At 43.8% G+C, this 20000-nt stretch overlaps 1 protein-coding gene across 5 annotated transcripts in view; it reads left to right on the top strand.

The window, feature by feature from the left end:
• Nucleotides 1-20000, top strand: part of RALB (RAS like proto-oncogene B) — a 58597-nt gene that overhangs the window by 14720 nt on the left and 23877 nt on the right. For 2 of the 5 annotated variants that reach the window (XM_077449682.1, XM_077449686.1), the window contains exon 2: nucleotides 16994-17167. In XM_077449682.1, the coding sequence (XP_077305808.1) occupies nucleotides 17054-17167 (114 nt within the window). In that variant the 5' untranslated portion in view covers nucleotides 16994-17053. Of the gene's footprint in view, nucleotides 1-5199; nucleotides 5356-16993; nucleotides 17168-20000 lie in introns of those variants that run through there. The other 3 variants (XM_077449684.1, XM_077449685.1, XM_077449683.1) reach the window with 3 other exon arrangements.

A 20000-nucleotide genomic window follows, 5' to 3' on the forward strand; every position in this document is an offset into this window, starting at 1 on the left:
AAAACTACAGCTCAGTCAGCCTAACAAACAATAGTATGTAGGGTATTCTGTTTAATGTTTAGGGACTCTACACATACAAGGGGAAAAATATAAGATCTGAAAGTTAAAAGGCAACAAGAAAAATAAAAATAAAAAATAAAGTAAAATACAAAAAGGAATCTGCTTGTGGTGTGGTTTTTATTTTTTTTTTATTTTTTTTTTATTTTTTTGTAAAACACAAAATGGTCCTTCAAGCAGATTTCCTTTTTTTTTTTTTTTTTTCTTACATTTTTATTTGTTTGTTTTTTCTTGTTGCCTTTTAACTTTTAGTACAGGTCTTTATTTGTCCCAAGCATTGTAGAGTCCCTAAACAGTCACTCAAATACCCTACATACTATTGTTGTTAGGCTGACTGAGTTGTAGTTTTTCCTTGTACTCATCTCAATTCCCCCCCCCCCCTTTTTTTTTTTTTTTTTTTCTGTAAAAATGATCGAGATGCATACAAGGAAAACTACAGCTCAGTCAGCCTAACAATAGTATGTAGGGTATTTGAGTGAATGTTTAGGGACTCTACACATGTTTGTGACAAATAAAGATCAGTATTAAAAGTTAAAAGACAACAAGATAAACAAACAAAAAAAAATGTAAAATACAAAAAGGAAATTTGCCTTGATGGACCATTTTTGTTTTTTTGTTTTTACCAATTTTCAAAAAAAAAAAAAAACACACAAATGGTTCCATCAAGGCAGATTTCCTTTTTATATTTGACTTTTACAAAAAGGAAATCTGCCTTGATGGACCATTTGTGTGGTGTGTGTTTTTTTTTTTTTTTTTTTTTTTTTTTTTTTTTTTTGAAAATTGGTAAAAAAAAACGGTCCAAGGCAAATTTCCTTTTTGTATTTTACATTTTTTTTGTTTGTTTATCTTGTTGTCTTTTAACTTTTAATACAGATCTTTATTTGTCACAAACATGTGTAGAGTCCCTAAACATTCACTCAAATACCCTACATACTATTGCTGTTAGGCTGACTGAGCTGTAGTTTTCCTTTCCTTCCTTCTACAGGGGGGAAAAAAAAAGGGGGGGGATTGAGATGTGTACAAGGAAAACTACAGCTCAGTCAGCCGAACAACACTTAGTATGTAGGGTATTTGAGTGACTGTTTAGGGACTCTACACATGCTTGGGACAAATAAGGACCTGTACTAAAAGTTGAAAGGCAACAAGAAAAACAAACAAATAAAAATGTAAGGGAAAAAAAAGGAAATCTGCCTTGAAGGACCATTTTGTGTTTTACAAAAAAAAAAAAAAAAAACACAAAATAGTCCTTCAAGGCAGATTTCCTTTTTTGTATTTTACTTATTTTTTTCTTTTCTTTTCTTTCATTTTGTATAATTTTTTGTTTGTTTTTCTTGTTGCCTTTTAACTTTTAGTACAGCTTTTATTTGTCCCCAACCATGTGTAGAGTCCCTAAACATTCACTCAAATACCCTACATACTATTGTTAGGCTGACTGAGCTGTAGTTTTCCTTGTACTCATCTCGATCCACCCCCCCCTTTTTTTTTTTTTTTTTTTTTTTTTTTTTTTAGTATATAGGTTATTCGAATGACAGTCACTTGAATAGCCTACATACTATTGTTGTTAGGCTGACTGAGCTGTAGTTTTCCTCGTATGCATCTTGATCATTTTACAGAAAAAAAAAAAGGGATTGAGATGCGTACAAGGAAAACTACAGCTCAGTCAGCCTAACAACAATAGTATGTAGGGTATTTGAGTGACTGTTTAGGGACTCTACACATGCTTGTGACAAATAAAGATCTCTACTAAAAGTTAAAAGGCAACAAGAAAAAAAAAAAAAATGTAAAAACAAATACAAAAAGGAAATTTGCCTTTATGGACCGTTTTGTGTGTGTTTTGTTTTGTTTGTTTGTTTGTTTGTTTGTTTTTTTCGAAATTGGTACTAATTTTTGCTCAAAAGGGGGACTCTAATGTGAAGGGGCACTCCAATGTAAAGGGGGGGGGGGGCTGTAATATTAAGGGAACTGAGGACACTGGGGGGGTGCTTTTTAAAGGGAGGACTATAGACGAGTGATGGTGAACCTTGGCACCCCAGGTAGGGTTGCCACCTCATCCCTTTAGATCTGAACACACGTGACTTACACATGTTCTGAGGTTAATGCAGATAAGGCACCAAGTGTGTTTAATTACCACCTTAATCGGCCACAGAACCCGTGTAATTTAATGTGTGTTCGGCTTTAAAGGGATGAGGTGGCAACCCTAACCCCAGGTGTTTTGAAATTACATTTCCCATGATGCTCACCTAGACTGCAGAGTGCACGAGCATCATGGGAAATGTAGTTCCAAAACATCTGGGGTGCCAAGGTTCACCATCACTGCTATAGAGGCTGATATAAAGGGGAAACTGTGATGTGAAGGGGGGGGGGGGGGGCTGAGGATTTTGGTGTAAAGAGGTGACTGTGATGTGAAGGGTAGGATACAAATAGGCGCTCTTAGTGATAGTAGTCCCATTGACAAACAATTCTGGAAGCTGATTGGTTTCTGTGCAGTGCGGCACCAGACTTTGCGCACTCCAGTTTTAGTAAGTCGGCCCCGCCGCGTCCAATTCATCACTTCATTATAGAATGATGGGTTGATCGGACAAGAGCGCTCCATAAACCCATGCCGGTTGTCACAATCTGTTTCATCAGATGCATTTCTGTGCAGTCCCTTACCATTTACTTAAATACCTTCCATACTATTGATGTTAGGCTGACTGGTCTGTAGTTACCTGGCATGCATCTCAAGCCTTTTTTTGTAAATTAGTGCTATTTGATCTACGCTGATCAGTTGGTACCATTCTTCTTCTTCTTCTTCTTCTTCTTCTTCTCCTCCTTCTCCTTCCTTCCTTCCTTCCTCCTCTTCTTTTTTTTTTTTTTTTTTTTTTTAGCACACAAATTAAGAGGTGATCAAATACCACCAAAAGAAATCTATATTTGTGGGGAAAAAAGGACATCAATTTTGTTCGCGTACAGTGCCTCAGGACAAAACAATTGTCAGTTAAAGCGACACAGTGCCATATCGCAAAAAATGGCCTGGTCATTAAGGGGGCAGATCCCTCCCGGGGCTGAAGTTAGAACTAGAAGCTTGGCTATAACTAAGCTAAGTTCCCCAACAACTCATGGGTGTAAGTCACTGTGACTTACCTGACGATTGGTTCACATTGGGTTTCTCCAGTATTTTTTTATTTTATTTTTTATTTTTTTGTACCTGGTTTTCAGTCGACTGCAGAAGTACCTTCAGGGGAAACATTAGTATTACTGTTAAGACTGTCAAAGTGTTTTTTTTTAATCTGTAAAAAATGATTGACCACATCTGACTTTTCCCTGTCATGTGTGACCTGCTTTCCATGTTCATCCATTTTGGGCCGATCCTTTTATAATCTTTTTAACTATTAATATATGTGAGGAAAAAAAATGTGGGACTTGCAAAACTTGCTGAAGCGGTGTTGCTGGTTTCCTATTTTAGCCACTATGATTGCTCCTGTGAACTTCTTGTTAATCTAGAGTGCCGAGGGTGTCCCCTTTTGTATAGTTTTTACTATACAAAAGGGGACACCCTCGGCACTCTAGATTAACAAGAAGTTCAAAAACAAAACAAAAAAAAAAACACACCCCACGCTTTTATATAGTAAAAAGAAGAGAAAAAATAACAGAAGAAAGAAGGAAAAAAAAGAAATAAACATTTTTTTTATTTATTTTTTTTAAACCCACACTTTTGTATAGTAAAAAAAAAAAAAAAAAAAAGTGTGGGTTTAAAAAAAAAAAATGTTTATTTCTTTTTTTTTCTTCTTCTTTTTACTATATAAAAGCGTGGGGTGTGTGTTTTTTTTTTTTTTTTTTTTTTTTTTTTTTTTTCCTCTCTCTCTCGAATTTGGCCACGTAGGGTTTTTACTTTGTTCTTCTTCTTTTTTTTTTTTTTTTTTGTGCTTGTTATCCAAAGGAAAACAATGACTGGTATACTTTAATTCATCTTTAAACACTCCCACTTGCCTTGTGTGCTCTCTGTTGCAACAATTTTGGTCGCATTTATGCCCCGTACACACGGTCGGACATTCCGACGCCAAAATCATTTTTTTTTTTTTCAATGGATTTTGGCCCAAACTTGTTTTGCATACGCACGGTCGCACAAAATCCGATCGCTAAGAACGCGGTGACGTACGATGGGTCTATAAAGAGGCCAGTAGCCAATAGCTTTCGTCTCGTAATTTTATCCTGAGCAATGCGTGGCACTTTGTGCATCGGAATTGTCTGCACACAATTGGAATTTAAACGATCGGATTTTGTTGTCGGATAATTTTCAGGTACGTTTTTACCTTTTGAATGTTTCATATTAAGCGGCTGCTGATCCATCGTATTTTAGATAATTTTGTTCTAATTTTTATGTTGAGGTTTTGAGCACTAAGATAGGGGAAGTGGAATATATAAAAAAAAAAAAAAAAAAAAAAAAAAAAAAAAATATATATATATATATATATATATATATATATATATATATATATATATATATATATATATATATATATATATATATATATATATATATATATATATATATATATATATATATATATATATAGAGAGAGATTAGAATATTTTTTATATATATATAGAGAGAGATTAGAATATTTTATATATATATATATATATATATAGAGAGAGATTAGAATATTTTATATATATATATATATATAGAGAGAGATTAGAATATTTTATATATATATAATATTCTAATCTCTAATCTATATATTATATCTATATATTATATCTATATCCAATTTTTTTTATATATATATATATATATTCTAATCTCTATATTATATCTATATATTATATCTATATCCAATTTTTTTTTTATATATATATATATATATATATTTTTTTTTATTATTTATATTTTACATTTTTCTTGTATTCTAGTTTTGCTGGTTTTGATTTGGTGGGGGAGGGGGACGTCGGAGGAATTTACTGTGTAAAAGTGAAACAATTCCACAACCTATACACGATGTCTAAACATCAAGAAAACAAAGCCTCCTCACTTTATGTTCTGTTATTACACTTCAGCGACTTGTGTGTCCTTCCGATCAGGCGTGCCGCCCGCCCCTTCTCCATTCTGCAAACACATGATGTCACCGATGGCCGTGTAGTAAGCGAAGTCTGCTTCCTTTGCTTTTGTATATCCTGTGACGAGCCGGCCGGCGTGCTGGGAGGAGAAGGGACGGAGTCGGGGCAGTTGGTTGGCACAGCTGTGGTTGTAAGGATGGCTTCCTGTGCAGGGGATTAGAGCGCTTGGCGATTTTGTACCGGATTCCGCTGCGGCAGGTAAGATCGGTTACGGTATGATGAGGGAACATAGACGCCTGTGTGGTTTGTTGCTTTAGCTGGTACTGGAAATAACAATGTAACAGGTAATTAAACCCAGATCATGGGAGGGCAGGTTAGACCACCCAGCTAGTCCCCTGGAGCTGCTCTGCTGTCTGTAGATAATACAGTGGGGGGGTATCGGTGCGCCTGGAAGCTTTGCACGCAGGATGGTGAGTTGTCATCTAACAGGATACGCCGACAGGAAGTTTATTCTCTCTGTCCATGGGGGGGAACAATGGTAGGAAGTGAAAATTCCTCCAAAAGATACATTTTGTTCTTGTTGGATACAAAGTTGCTGGGAAAAGACAGTCCTGCACGGAACTCATTGCCGCAATATGAGCGGGGCTTTATGCGTTCTTAAAGTTTGTCAGAGGGGTGTAAAGGCAACCTATACTTACAAGTGATGACCTTAGAGGGAACAGGAGGTATGAGGAGTCTGATCAATACAGATTACGTTTAGTAGAGAACAGGAGGTATGGGGGTTTGATCTATACTGTTTGCATCTAATTGGGTACAGGGGATATAAGGTTTTTGATCAATAAAGTTTGCACCTATTAGGGTACAAGAGATAGAGGAGGGTCATGATCAATCCAGTTTGCATCTATTGGGGTACAGGAGGTATGAGGGTCCTAATCAATCCAGTTTGCATCTATTGGGGTACAGGAGGTATGAGGGTCCTGATCAATCCAATTTGCATCTATTGGGGTACAGGAGGTATGAGGGTCCTAATCAATCCAGTTTGCATCTATTGGGGTACAGGAGGTATGAGGGTCCTGATCAATCCAATTTGCATCTATTGGGGTACAGGAAGTATGAGGGTCCTGATCAATCCAGTTTGCATCTATTGGGGTACAGGAGGTATGAGGGTCCTGATCAATCCAGTTTGCATCTATTGGGGTACAGGAGGTATGAGGGTCCTAATCAATCCAGTTTGCATCTATTGGGGTACAGGAGGTATGAGGGTCCTGATCAATCCAATTTGCATCTATTGGGGTACAGGAGGTATGAGGGTCCTGATCAATCCAATTTGCATCTATTGGGGTACAGGAAGTATGAGGGTCCTGATCAATCCAGTTTGCATCTATTGAAGTACAGGAAGTATGAGGGTCCTGATCAATCCAGTTTGCATCTATTGGGGTACAGGAGGTATGAGGGTCCTGATCAATCCAATTTGCATCTATTGGGGTACAGGAGGTATGAGGGTCCTGATCAATACATTTTGCCTCTAATAGGGAGCAGGAGTGTGAGGGCCCCCTTCATTACAGCTTATCATGAGGTATGAGGGTCCTGATCACTACATCTAACAGAGGGTAGATGGTATGAGGATCCTGATCATTGCAGATTACATCTAATGGAGTGTGACAAAAAGTTGCAACCACCGACTTTATTTTCTAGGGCCTCTGCTTAAAAAAAAAAATATATATATAGGACAGAATCGGGGTCCCCCAGGGTTCTGTGCTGGAACCAATCCTACTTATTTTGTTCATAAGTGACCTGGAGGATGGGGATGGGGGGTAAACGGTTCAATCTCTGTATTTGCGGACGATACTAAGCTAGCTTGCAAGAAGATCTGAATAAATGAATGGGGGGAGGGGCAACTAATGGCAAATGAGGTTGAATGTAGAAAAATGTAAAATAACTGCATTTGGGTGGCAAAAATCTGAATGCAATCTATAGACTGGGGGGAGAACCTATGGGGGGGATCTAGGATGGAGAAGGACCTGGGGGTCCTAGTAGATGATGGGCTCAGCAATGCCAAGCTGCTGCTAACAAAGCAAACAGAATATTGGCATTAAAAAGGGATCAACTCCAGAGATAAAACGATAATTCTCCCCTCTACAAGACTCTGGTCCGGCCGCACCTGGAGTATACTGTCCAGTTCTGGGCACCAGTCCTCAGGAAGGATGTACTGGAAATGGAGCGACTACAAAGAAGGGCAACAAAGCTAATAAAGGGTCTGGAGGATATTAGTTATGAGGAAAGGTTGTGAGCTCTGAACTTATTCTCTCTGGAGAAGAGACGCCTGAGAGGGGATATGATTTCATTATATAAATACCGGACTGGTGACCCCACAATATATAAATACCGGACTGGTGACCCCACAATATATAAATACCAGACTGGCGACCCCACAATATATAAATACCGGACTGGCGACCCCACAATATATAAATACCGGACTGGTGACCCCACAATATATAAATACCGTACTGGCGACCCCCACAATATATAAATACCGTACTGGCGACCCCCACAATATATAAATACCGTACTGGCGACCCCACAATATATAAATACCGGACTGGCGACCCCACAATATATAAATACCGGACTGGCGACCCCACAATATATAAATACCGGACTGGCGACCCCACAATATATAAATACCGGACTGGTGACCCCACAATATATAAATACCGTACTGGCGACCCCCACAATATATAAATACCGTACTGGCGACCCCCACAATATATAAATACCGTACTGGCGACCCCACAATATATAAATACCGGACTGGCGACCCCACAATATATAAATACCGGCCTGGCGACCCCACAATAGGGAGAAAACTTTTCAGCGAATGGCCGCGAGTCTTTAAATGCCCTTTCACTAAAATCGGAGGAAAAGCGGTTTTAAGCTTAAACTACGTAGAGCAGGGGGTCTCAAACTGGTGGCCCTCCAGCTGTTGTGAAACTACAAGTCCCATCATGCCTCTACCTTTGGGCGCCATGCCTGTAACTGTCAGCATTGCAATGTCTCATGGGACTTGTAGTTTTGCAACACCTGGAGGGCCGCCAGTTTGAGACCTCTGACATAGAGGGTTCTTTACTGGAAGAGCGGTAAGGATGTGGAATTCCCTTCCACAGGCGGTGGTCTCAGCAGGGGGGGGGGCATCCATTTAAAAAAAACTATTAGATAAGCACCTGAACGACCGCAACATACAGGGATATACAATGGAATATAAACATAAAGCGCACACATGGGTTGGACTTGCTTCTTTTTTTTTTTTTTTTTTTTTTTTATTCAACCTCCCCAACTATGTAACTACGTTTGGTTCAAAGTAATTTTCTAGCAAAATGTGTGTGGTTGGTTTATTTATGTATTATTATTATTATTATTATTATTATTATTTTATATTTTTTTGTTGTTTGATTTCGTTACATGTAAGTGAGAAGTGTCCGATATGGGCAGCTGGTGGCTAAAGCAATCCTGACAAGTCATGGGGCACTTAGTATGCAAATGTGGGCATTGGCTGGCCTTGTTTTATAAGGTCCGGTTCACACCGCGGCGGGTGAGAGATCCGGATGTGATTCGCACTGCAGTGCAAATCACATCCGATCTCCGTAGCGATGCGAGTTCAGCCATACAGATAGTATGGCTGAATTCGCATCGCACCCGCCGCAAACTCGCACGGGACCCTTTTTTTGGTCCGCAGCAGAATCGGATCGCATGGGTGTTCACACCATGCGATCCGATTCCTGTCCGAGTTTGCAGATCGCACTGCGATATTCGGACGGATCTGGGGGTGTCATTAACATTTCATTGACACTCCCAGCAGTCCGCATAGGGCAGTGTGAACTGCCGGCGGGAGGCATGCGATGCGGGAAAACGCCGCGGATTCGTGGCGTTCCCGCATCGCTATGGTGTGAACCCGGCCTAAAACCTCAACAATAATCGGTTTTATATTCCTGTGTTTATCTTAAATGACAAAAAATAACTTTAAACTCCTTCGTCCTTTTTTTTTTTTTTTTTTTTTTGGTTTCCTTGAACTGTGGATTCGGCTCCGGTGAGGAATGCCGCATAGGTGGCTGTGGAATAAACATGGAAATTTTTTTTTTTTTTTTTTTTTTTTTTAAATGCGTTGTTGCAGGAATTCGGTCTGACGCTTTAGACGATGATTTACAAGCGTGTAAAGTACGATTAGACGTGTCGGTGAGTGTAAGCAGAGGGATCAGTCAGGCCTTCTCGCCAGCTTAGGACCAATTTTTATACCGGCCGCAAAGCCTGCCTGTCTCGCACTTGGCACTTATTTATTTATAGTTCTTCTTTATTGGAGACTGAGAGTGCAAGTTCCTCGGGGCCTGTCCTGAAATAAAAGGGGGGTGGGGGGAGGGGTGGTTTTGTGGATCCACGGCTTTTTTGGTTGTCTTCCTCATCCCATTGGGGGGGGGGGGTCTCTTCACCAAGTACTTGGTGGTCCTGCTTTGGCTGGTCCCTAAAGCAGGTCATGCACTGGTAGAACATTTGTGCAAAAAGTCTCAGTACAACAATGAGCTGTTCAAAACGACTTAAAAACTAAAATTTTTAACATTCAGTTTTAGAATTGATGGAATTTTCAAGAGCATAAACCCCATTCACCGTTTAGAAATTTGTTTTAAGAGATTATTTTTTTATTTTTTAAAATCTTGCTCTTTTTTGTATTTTCTCATCCAATGCGCTCAAAAAAATGGAGCATGGCTTTTTCTGCATTAAAAATGTGAAAATAGAAGAGTTTTTTTTTTTAAAACAAAAAAGTTGAATGCAATTCTACTAGTGTATGTCCAGCTTAAGGATTAGAGTCCTCTTGGCTTCAGCTTTGGTAGACTAGAGCAGTGTGTTTAACTAGGGTGCTGCTTGGGTTACCCTGGGGTGCCTTCGAGCACGAGACCCAGTTTGCCCTGAATCAGAGGTGGATGAGAGGACTCTGATGTGATGGGGGGGGGGGGGGGGGCTCTCATGTATAGGGGGACCGCTGTCTCTGTGATGAAGGGACTCTGTGGTGATAAGGGGAGCTCTTATGTATGGGGAGGACCTTTTTGATGGGATAAGGGAGGACCTTTTTGATGGGATGGGGGAGGACCTTTTTGATGGGATGGGGGAGGGCCTTTTTGATGGGGAGGGCCCTTTGATGGGGAGGGCCCTTTGATGGGGAGGGCCCTGGGATGGGGAGGGCCCTGGGATGGGGAGGGGACCTTTTTGATGGGATGGGGAGGGGACCTTTTTGATGGGATGGGGAGGGGACCTTTTTTGATGGGATGGGGAGGGGACCTTTTTTGATGGGATGGGGAGGGGACCTTTTTTGATGGGATGGGGAGGGGACCTTTTTTGATGGGATGGGGAGGGGACCTTTTTTGATGGGATGGGGAGGGGACCTTTTTTGATGGGATGGGGAGGGGACCTTTTTTGATGGGATGGGGAGGGGACCTTTTTTGATGGGATGGGGAGGGGACCTTTTTTGATGGGATGGGGAGGGGACCTTTTTTGATGGGATGGGGAGGGGACCTTTTTGGATGGGATGGGGAGGGGACCTTTTTTGATGGGATGGGGAGGGGACCTTTTTTGATGGGATGGGGAGGGGACCTTTTTTGATGGGATGGGGAGGGGACCTTTTTTGATGGGATGGGGAGGGGACCTTTTTTGATGGGATGGGGAGGGGACCTTTTTTGATGGGATGGGGAGGGGACCTTTTTTGATGGGATGGGGAGGGGACCTTTTTTTTGATGGGATGGGGGGAGGACCTTTTTTTTGATGGGATGGGGGGAGGACCTTTTTTTTTGATGGGATGGGGGGAGGACCTTTTTTTGATGGGATGGGGGGGAGGACCTTTTTTTTGATGGGATGGGGGGGAGGACCTTTTTTTGATGGGATGGGGGGGAGGACCTTTTTTTTGATGGGATGGGGGGGAGGACCTTTTTTTTGATGGGATGGGGGGGGAGGACCTTTTTTTTGATGGGATGGGGGGGAGGACCTTTTTTTTGATGGGATGGGGGGGAGGACCTTTTTTTTGATGGGATGGGGGGGGAGGACCTTTTTTTTGATGGGATGGGGGGGAGGACCTTTTTTTTGATGGGATGGGGGGGAGGACCTTTTTTTTGATGGGATGGGGGGGAGGACCTTTTTTTTGATGGGATGGGGGGAGGACCTTTTTTTTGATGGGATGGGGGGAGGACCTTTTTTTTGATGGGATGGGGGGAGGACCTTTTTTTTGATGGGATGGGGGGAGGACCTTTTTTTTGATGGGATGGGGGAGGACCTTTTTTTGATGGGATGGGGGGAGGACCTTTTTTTGATGGGATGGGGGAGGACCTTTTTTTTTTTTGATGGGATGGGGGAGGACCTTTTTTTGATGGGATGGGGGGGAGGACCTTTTTTTGATGGGATGGGGGGGAGGACCTTTTTTTGATGGGATGGGGGGAGGACCTTTTTTTGATGGGATGGGGGAGGACCTTTTTTTTTTTGATGGGATGGGGGTGGACCTTTTTTTTGATGGGATGGGGAGGACCTTTTTTTTGATGGGATGGGGGAGGACCTTTGTCCCTATGAGGAACTGTGCCCCTCTGAGTTTTGAGACCCTTCCTTCTCATAGGGGGACGACTGCTCCCTTGTGCATTTGTTTTTTTGTATGTGTTGATAACACTCAGCGTGGGCTTCAAAAAAAGATGTCGGGGAGTGGCGAGGGGTTCAACCTCTAATAGTTACTAACTTGTTGGTGGGAGCGCTGGCCTTGCTGCACAAAACCTCTTAGATCCTCATCTTGCCTTACTACATACATGAGAGTAACAAAGAATGAGGGAGGAGAAAGGGGGGGGAAAAGGGTCTGGAGGGTAACCAACCCCCGGGACTTTTTAGACGGTACCAGAAATAGGAACAGATCATAAATAATACCCACAGATATAATACATTCTCTTTATTAAATATTTAGTAAAAATTAAAATTAAAAATTGAAGTCCATAGATGAATACATATACAGTCTTCAAGAGAATCAACTCATGGAAATGTATACAAGAGAGGTACAGTTCAAATCACCATGAAATGTTACACATTTACTTATGCTGCGATTTTCTTTTCTTTCTACATGTTTCGCGCTCGTGAGCTTCTTCAGGATAATGCAGCGGATTTTTTTTTTTTTTTTTTTTTTTTTTTTTTAAACTAAGAAAAATAACAAACAAGGAACACCGTATCATTCTTTGTTATATGCAATATTGGGATGTGGTACCTTTTCATCTAGTATATTTTGATCGCTATATACCATTTCGTAATACATGAGAGGTTCTGCTTGATTTGAACACAAAGGCCATCGCTGTACCAACATTGACATGTTTTAATACTGTTTGTGTGGTTGTGTGTAGAGTATGTTAGTATTGGAGCAGGGAAGAGTTAAATCCCCTCCCCCCCCCCCCCTATTTTTTGCAGGCAGTGTCCTGCTGGGGAGATTTCCTTTTGGCTTCCTGACCTAGGAACGCAGTAGAAAATTTTGACCAAATTCCCACCTTGGAGAGTTGTACCAGAAACGGGCATCCTCATTGGAAGATTTTACTTCTCTTGCGTTGGTGACAGCGCAACGTTTTTGGATTCCCCCCCCCCTTTTGTCGCAGACCATGGTCACAATGACAAATGGAGGGTGAATCAGTGGGACACCCAGTTATTCCTTCACTCGCCTACTTCTCCATTCAGTGACGGGAACAAAAGGAAACAACCCAGTATTTCTGTGGAAGAAGGAGCATATGACTCTTATGTGGAAGCGCTGGGAAAATCGGTGCTGGTGACGCAGGAGGTCCACTTCTAAGTAACTCGCACATGACATTCCTTCAAATGAACTTGGCAAAAATAAGTTAAAGTGGAGGGCCACTCTGAAAAAAAAAAAAAAAAAAAAATCCATTAAAAATTAGAAAAAAATCTGAAAAAAAAAATGAAAATTTTTTTTACATACCAGAAATGCCTGTTGCTAGGCACATCATCCTAATCTGCCTCTTCCTCCTCCGCAGAGATCTTCTTTCTTCTCTCCTCCGTGCGGTGTCTTCTGGGTAATGGGTCGCGCTGTGTTCTGGGAACTGTGTGTTCCAGAACACAGCGCGCCCCATTCACAAAGCGCTGCGCGACTCACGCATGCGCAGTAGGAAACGGGCAGTGACGCTGCAAGGCTCCACTGCCTGGTTCCCTTAGCCAAAATGGCGGTGCCGGGACCCCGAGAGCCGAGGGACGGGTCAGCCTCGGGCGGACGACATCGCGGGCGCCCTGGACAGGTAAGTGCGCTTATTAAAAGTCAGCAGCTACAGTGCTTGCAGCTGCTGACTTTTAATATATTTTTTATTTTTTTATTTTAACCGGCCCTCCTCTTTAAGTATTTGTGTTTTAAGGTCTGATTTTTTTATTTTATTTTTTAAATCTGCTACTTTGAGCACCATGGACAAATGAGGGTATTTTGGTGGAGCGCTGTAATTTTCGGTAGCTATTCTCTTGATGGTTAAGCTAAAAGTTCTGATGGGTCTGAGGAATGGGGTCCCAGATTGCCAGTAGTTTTAGCTCGGTAAAACGGACCTTGCTTTTGTGCACTGGTGGGCGGCCATGTTGGAACAGGAAGAGGCCGTCACCAAACTGTTCCCGTGGAGTTGGGAGCATGAAATTGTCCAAAATGACTTGGTATGCCAATGCCTTAAAGCGGGAGTCCGCGTTTTTTTTTTTTTTTAAAGCCAGCAGCTACAAATACTGCAGCTGCTGACTTTTAAAATAAGGACACTTACCCGCCCAGCGCGCCCGCGATGTCGGCACCTGAAGCCGATCTCTCCATCGTCTCTCGGGTGCTGCCGTCGCCATCTTGGGTATGGGAATCAGGAAGTGGAGCCTTTCGGCTTCATTTCCCGGTTCCCTACTGCGCATGCACGAGTTGCGCTGCGCAATAAGGATGGACCCCGCTGTCTCTGGGATCTGTGTGTTTCCCAGCAGGCAGCGGGGGACTTTCGGAAAGGGGCGTAATCTACGCCCCTTTCCGCAGAGAGCTATCCCGGAAGTGGGTGCAGATACCTGTACTGTACAGGTACCTGCACCCCCCCTCCCCCCTGAAAGGTGCCAATTGTGGCGCTGGAGGGGGGGGGAGGATTCCAATGAGCGGAAGGTCCACTTTAGGGTGGACCTCCGCTTTAAGAGTTCACTTCACTGGGAATAAGGGGGCCAAGCCCAACCCCTGAAAAACAACCCCCCACCATAATCCCCCCCCCCCCCCATCAAATGATTTGAACCAGTGCACAAAGCAAGGTCCATGGATAAGCGAGTTTTGGGTGGAGGGACTTGACTGGCCTGACCTCAACCTGATAGAACAGCTTTTGAGATGAATTAGAGTGGAGACTCCAAGCCAGGTCTTCTCGTCCAACATCAGTGCCTGACCTCACAAATGCTCTTCTTGGAAGAATGGTCAAACATTCCCATAGACACACTCCTAAAACTTGTGGACGGCCTTCCCAGAAGAGTTGAAGCCGTTATAGTTGCAAAGGGCGGAGCCAACTCAATATTGAACCCTACGGACTAAGACTGGGATGCCATTAAAGTTCATGTGTGTGTAAAGGCAGGCGTCCCAATACTTTTAGAGTTTAATTTATTTTATTTTTTTACTGTCCATTTCTTTTTTTTTTTTTTTTTTTTTTTTTTTTATTGGCAAAGTGCATCCTGAATTTTTGGTTTCGTACCGGAATGTTGATTTCGGTGCACCACTACTGGACCTTGGGTGTCCTGCAGTAGATTTCCCCCAGCAGGCTTCTAAATTTGTGACTAGAGCCGGCGTTTAGTTTAGGAATCTACTCCAAGATACCCGCTGTCAGTACACCTGCACAAGCCCTGATGAAGTGGGATGGGTTAAAGTGATTTTAAAGGTAATGTTTTGTTATTTAAAACATTTATTTTTTTTTTTTTTTTTTGTTATACTTGCCTGCTCTGTGTAATGGTTTTGCACAGAGCAGCCCCGATCCTCCTTTTCTTTTTGGGTCCCTGGCCGGCTTGTCCTGGCTCCTCATCCCTGCAGAGTGCCCCCAATAACACGCCTCTTGCTATGGGGGCACTTGAGCAGGCTCTCTCTCAAGCAGCGCCCTGTGTGTCAATTCACACACAGCATGGCTCGGCCCCGCCCTCACTCTCCTCATTGGCTCACTGACTACGATTGACAGCAGCAGGAGCAAATGGCTCCAGCTGCTGTGTGAGCCAATGAGGATAAACCCGGGAGAGCTGCTGCTCTTGTGCTCATCACTGGATCAAGATGGGACTTTGGTAAATATGGGGGGAGGAGGGAGGGCCCCATCATTGGTGTTCAGGGGATTGGGTGGACTAGTGCCCCACAATTGGTTTTTCTGGGGTGGGAATAGTGCCCCATTGGTGTTCCTCGGAGGGGGGAGAGGGTAATAGTGCCCCATTAGTGTTCCTGGAAGGGGGAGTGGAATAGTGCCCCATCGTTGGTGTTACCGGGAGGAATAGTGCCCCATCGTTGGTGTTCCCCGGGAGGAATAGTGCCCCATCGTTGGTGTTTCCCGGGAGGAATAGTGGCCCCATCGTTGGTGTTTCCCGGGAGGAATAGTGGCCCCATCGTTGGTGTTTCCCGGGAGGAATAGTGGCCCCATCGTTGGTGTTTCCCGGGAGGAATAGTGGCCCCATCGTTGGTGTTTCCCGGGAGGAATAGTGGCCCCATCGTTGGTGTTTCCCGGGAGGAATAGTGGCCCCATCGTTGGTGTTTCCCGGGAGGAATAGTGGCCCCATCGTTGGTGTTTCCCGGGAGGAATAGTGGCCCCATCGTTGGTGTTTCCCGGGAGGAATAGTGGCCCCATCGTTGGTGTTTCCCGGGAGGAATAGTGGCCCCATCGTTGGTGTTTCCCGGGAGGAATAGTGGCCCCATCGTTGGTGTTTCCCGGGAGGAATAGTGGCCCCATCGTTGGTGTTTCCCGGGAGGAATAGTGGCCCCATCGTTGGTGTTTCCCGGGAGGAATAGTGGCCCCATCGTTGGTGTTTCCCGGGAGGAATAGTGGCCCCATCGTTGGTGTTTCCCGGGAGGAATAGTGGCCCCATCGTTGGTGTTTCCCGGGAGGAATAGTGGCCCCATCGTTGGTGTTTCCCGGGAGGAATAGTGGCCCCATCGTTGGTGTTTCCCGGGAGGAATAGTGGCCCCATCGTTGGTGTTTCCCGGGAGGAATAGTGGCCCCATCGTTGGTGTTTCCCGGGAGGAATAGTGGCCCCATCGTTGGTGTTTCCCGGGAGGAATAGTGGCCCCATCGTTGGTGTTTCCCGGGAGGAATAGTGGCCCCATCGTTGGTGTTTCCCGGGAGGAATAGTGGCCCCATCGTTGGTGTTTCCCGGGAGGAATAGTGGCCCCCATCGTTGGTGTTTCCCGGGAGGAATATTGCCCCATCAGTGATTTTATTCTGCAGTTTGCGTGTAACTTTTAAATAAACGAAAAAATTGCCTATTTTTTTTATTTTATCCAATTAATCGAGAAAATAATCAGCCGATTAATCGATTATGAAAATAATCGTTAGTTGCAGCCCTATCCTTTTATACTCTTGTGACAAAAAAAAATGGACCTGGACTCTCCACCATATATCTGGTGCTCTCGTCACTTTGCCAAGCTTCACCAAGGAAAGGCTTTCGATATCACGGCTCGTATCTTCCGGTGATCCAGTTGCGTATTGTATGACGCTCTCCAAAAATCCCTCCTGATTGGCCACCGCGCTTGTAGGCAAAGCCTCTCATATTCTGTTTCGATGTTAATCCTCTTTCTATTCTTTTCAGTGTATTTTGTAAATTGTTGGCGCTATAGAAATATAAACTGATATTACCCATTATTATTTTTTTTCTGTTGCAGTAGTTGGGACAGACTGAGCGGATGGTGTATGACTGACTGCAGCTGTTAGGACAACCCAAGATGGCAGCCAACAAGAACAAGACGCAGAGTTCCTTGGTGCTGCACAAGGTGATCATGGTGGGCAGCGGTGGCGTGGGCAAGTCTGCTCTTACTCTACAGTTCATGTATGATGAGGTGAGTTCCGACCCATGCTGACTGCTTTGCCACTTCGAATACACTATATAGCCAAAATGTACATGGACCCCCTTTACAGGTAATTTGAGTTCAGGTGTTTCCAGTGAAGGGTACTGTTAAAAATCGTACAAAGACTTTTTTTGCCACCTGCCACCGCCTACCAGTGCCACCTGCCACCGCCTACCAGTGCCACCTGCCACCACCTACCAGTGCCACCTACCAGTGCCACCTGCCACCACCTACCAGTGCCACCTGCCACCACCTACCAGTGCCACCACCAATCAGTGCCACCTGCCACCACCAATCAGTGCCACCGCCAACCAGTGCCACCTGCCATCACCAACCAGTGCCACCTGCCATCACCAACCAGTGCCACCTGCCATCACCAACCAGGGCCACCTGCCATCACCAACCAGGGCCACCTGCCGGTGCCAAACCAGGGCCACCTGCCGGTGCCAAACCAGGGCCACCTGCCGGTGCCAAACCAGGGCCACCTGCCGGTTCCAAACCAGGGCCACCTGCCGGTTCCAAACCAGTGCCACCTGCCGGTGCCATCTGGCAGTTCCACGTGCCTGCCAGTGGCAACCAGTGCCACCTGCCGGTGCCATCTGGCAGTTCCACGTGCCTGCCAGTGGCAACCAGTACCACCTGCCGGTGCCATCTGGCAGTTCCACGTGCCTGCCAGTGGCAACCAGTGCCACCTGCCGGTGCCAGCCAGTTCCTTCTGTTGCCAGCCTTACTCTTTCTGGTCAGCCCATAACCCTGATGTAACAGCGTTTCAATAAAGTTATTGACTGGGTGCTCCATTGTGAGTTAGGGGGTGAAAATGAGTGGCCTTACCCCGGGAGCTGAAAAAAAAAAAAAAACTGGCTCCTAACTTTTTTAACTGGCTCCTAATTTCAAAGCAAATTTGTCAACCCCTGTGATAACCTCTTGTCATGGTTTGGTGTGGTTTGTCTTGTTAGAGTACCTTCCTTGGTAGTAAAAGGATCTAGTGTATAGGGATGATGGCGCTTAAAGCAAACATCGGTCACCCGGATGCATTTAGATATTTTAGTGTTTTAGAAGGCCGTTTTAAAGACGTCCATGAAAGATCCATCTCCAAACACCTTTGCATCAAACCTCAGAAGATGGTTTCAGGTGACGTGATAGATTTTGGGGGACACCCAGGTTGACACGTAAAGCTTATAATAATTAGAACACAAAATCCCAACATGGTCATCCTGTGAGATCTAAAAGTCTGTTATACCATCCATGTCCAGTTAAGTCACTTTGGTTTCAGAAGTTTGGTTCACCTTGGGAAAATATTTGGTAATCTGGGTTCACTGGGGGGCTTTAGTTCTGTCATGGTAGCTTTGGCACCATAAAGATGTGGTTTGACCAGTCTGGTGTGAAGGAACTCGAATGTCTTACACAGAGCTCTAACCTCAACCTCACTAAACGTCTCCCAGAAGTACGTGGTTTGATCAGTCTGCAGGACACTCAAGTTCCTCCACACTAGACTGGACAGACCATGTCTTTATGAACCTGTTCGGTAGGGTTGAGGTCAGGGATCTTTGCAGATCACTCGCGTTCCTCCACACCAAAGAGTCCTGACCTCAATCCTACTTAACATAAAGACATGGTTTGTCCAGTTTGGTGTGGAGGAACTCTAGTGTCTTGCACAGAGCCCTGATCTCAACACTGCTGAACATCTTTGGTGAGCCAGGGTCTTTTCATCCAAGATCAGTACCCAACCTCATAGATCAGTGATTCTCAACTAGGGTTCCTCCAGAGGTTGCTAGGGGTTCCTTCAGCATTGGGCAATTTCTGCCTCTTGAGATAAGTTCCCACCGACACCATTGATCTTTTTAACTATTTGAAAGGAGGTCATTCTTCCCAATGACCACAAGTGTAAGGACCATTCTTCCCACTGACCACAAGTGTAAGGACCATTCTTCCCACTGACCACAAGTGTAAGGACCATTCTTCCCAATGACCACAAGTGTAAGGACCATTCTTCCCAATGACCACAAGTGTAAGGACCATTCTTCCCAATGACCATCACATTAATGTATCATGAGTTGTAGATTTCAAATTTTTAGCAGGGGTTCCCCGAGACCGGAGAAATATTTCAAGGGTTCCTCTGTACTGAAAAGGTTGAGAGAGGCTGTCATAGATGGACACAAATTCCCACAGATGCCTTCATATCTTGTAGAAAGTCTTCCCAGAAGAGTAGAGGATGTTGTAGGTGAGATGGGGATATGTTACTCCATATTAAAGGCCATGGTTTTTGAATTGGCTATCCACAAGCTTATAAAGGTGTGATGGTCTGATGTCCACAAACTTTTGGTCCTAAATAAATACCACCACCTCTTGAACCTACCAGTTGCTCCTAAAGTGAAATTGTCGGCTTTACTGACCTATAGCGTGTGTCAAAAGATGGAAGTGGGTAGTGCCAAATTAGAATTTTGCAGGACAATTGAGATCTGTCTATCTCTGGTTGCACCAAATTTGACCTACAATTTATCATTCTATGCTCCAGCTGGTTTGCTGCAGCTACAGTGCATCCGGTAAGTGTTCAGCCTTTATCCAAAATGGATTAAATTCATTATGTTCCTCAAAATTCTACAGACAATACCCCATAATGACAACGTGAAAGTAGTTTATTTAAAATCTTTGCAAATTTATTAAAAATTTAAAAATGAAAAAATTTCCATGTACACAAGTATCACAGCCTTTGCTTTGGTGAAGCTCCTTTTGGCACCAATTACAGCCTCCAGTCTTGGTGAGTATGATGCCACAAGCTTGGCACTCCTATTTTTGGGCAGTTTCTCCCATTCTTCTTTGCAGG

This window comes from Lithobates pipiens, unplaced genomic scaffold (genome assembly GCF_037356315.1).
Source record: "Lithobates pipiens isolate NorthernLeopardFrog02 unplaced genomic scaffold, aLitPip1_a1.2 Scaffold_22, whole genome shotgun sequence".
Taxonomy (NCBI): domain Eukaryota; kingdom Metazoa; phylum Chordata; class Amphibia; order Anura; family Ranidae; genus Lithobates; species Lithobates pipiens.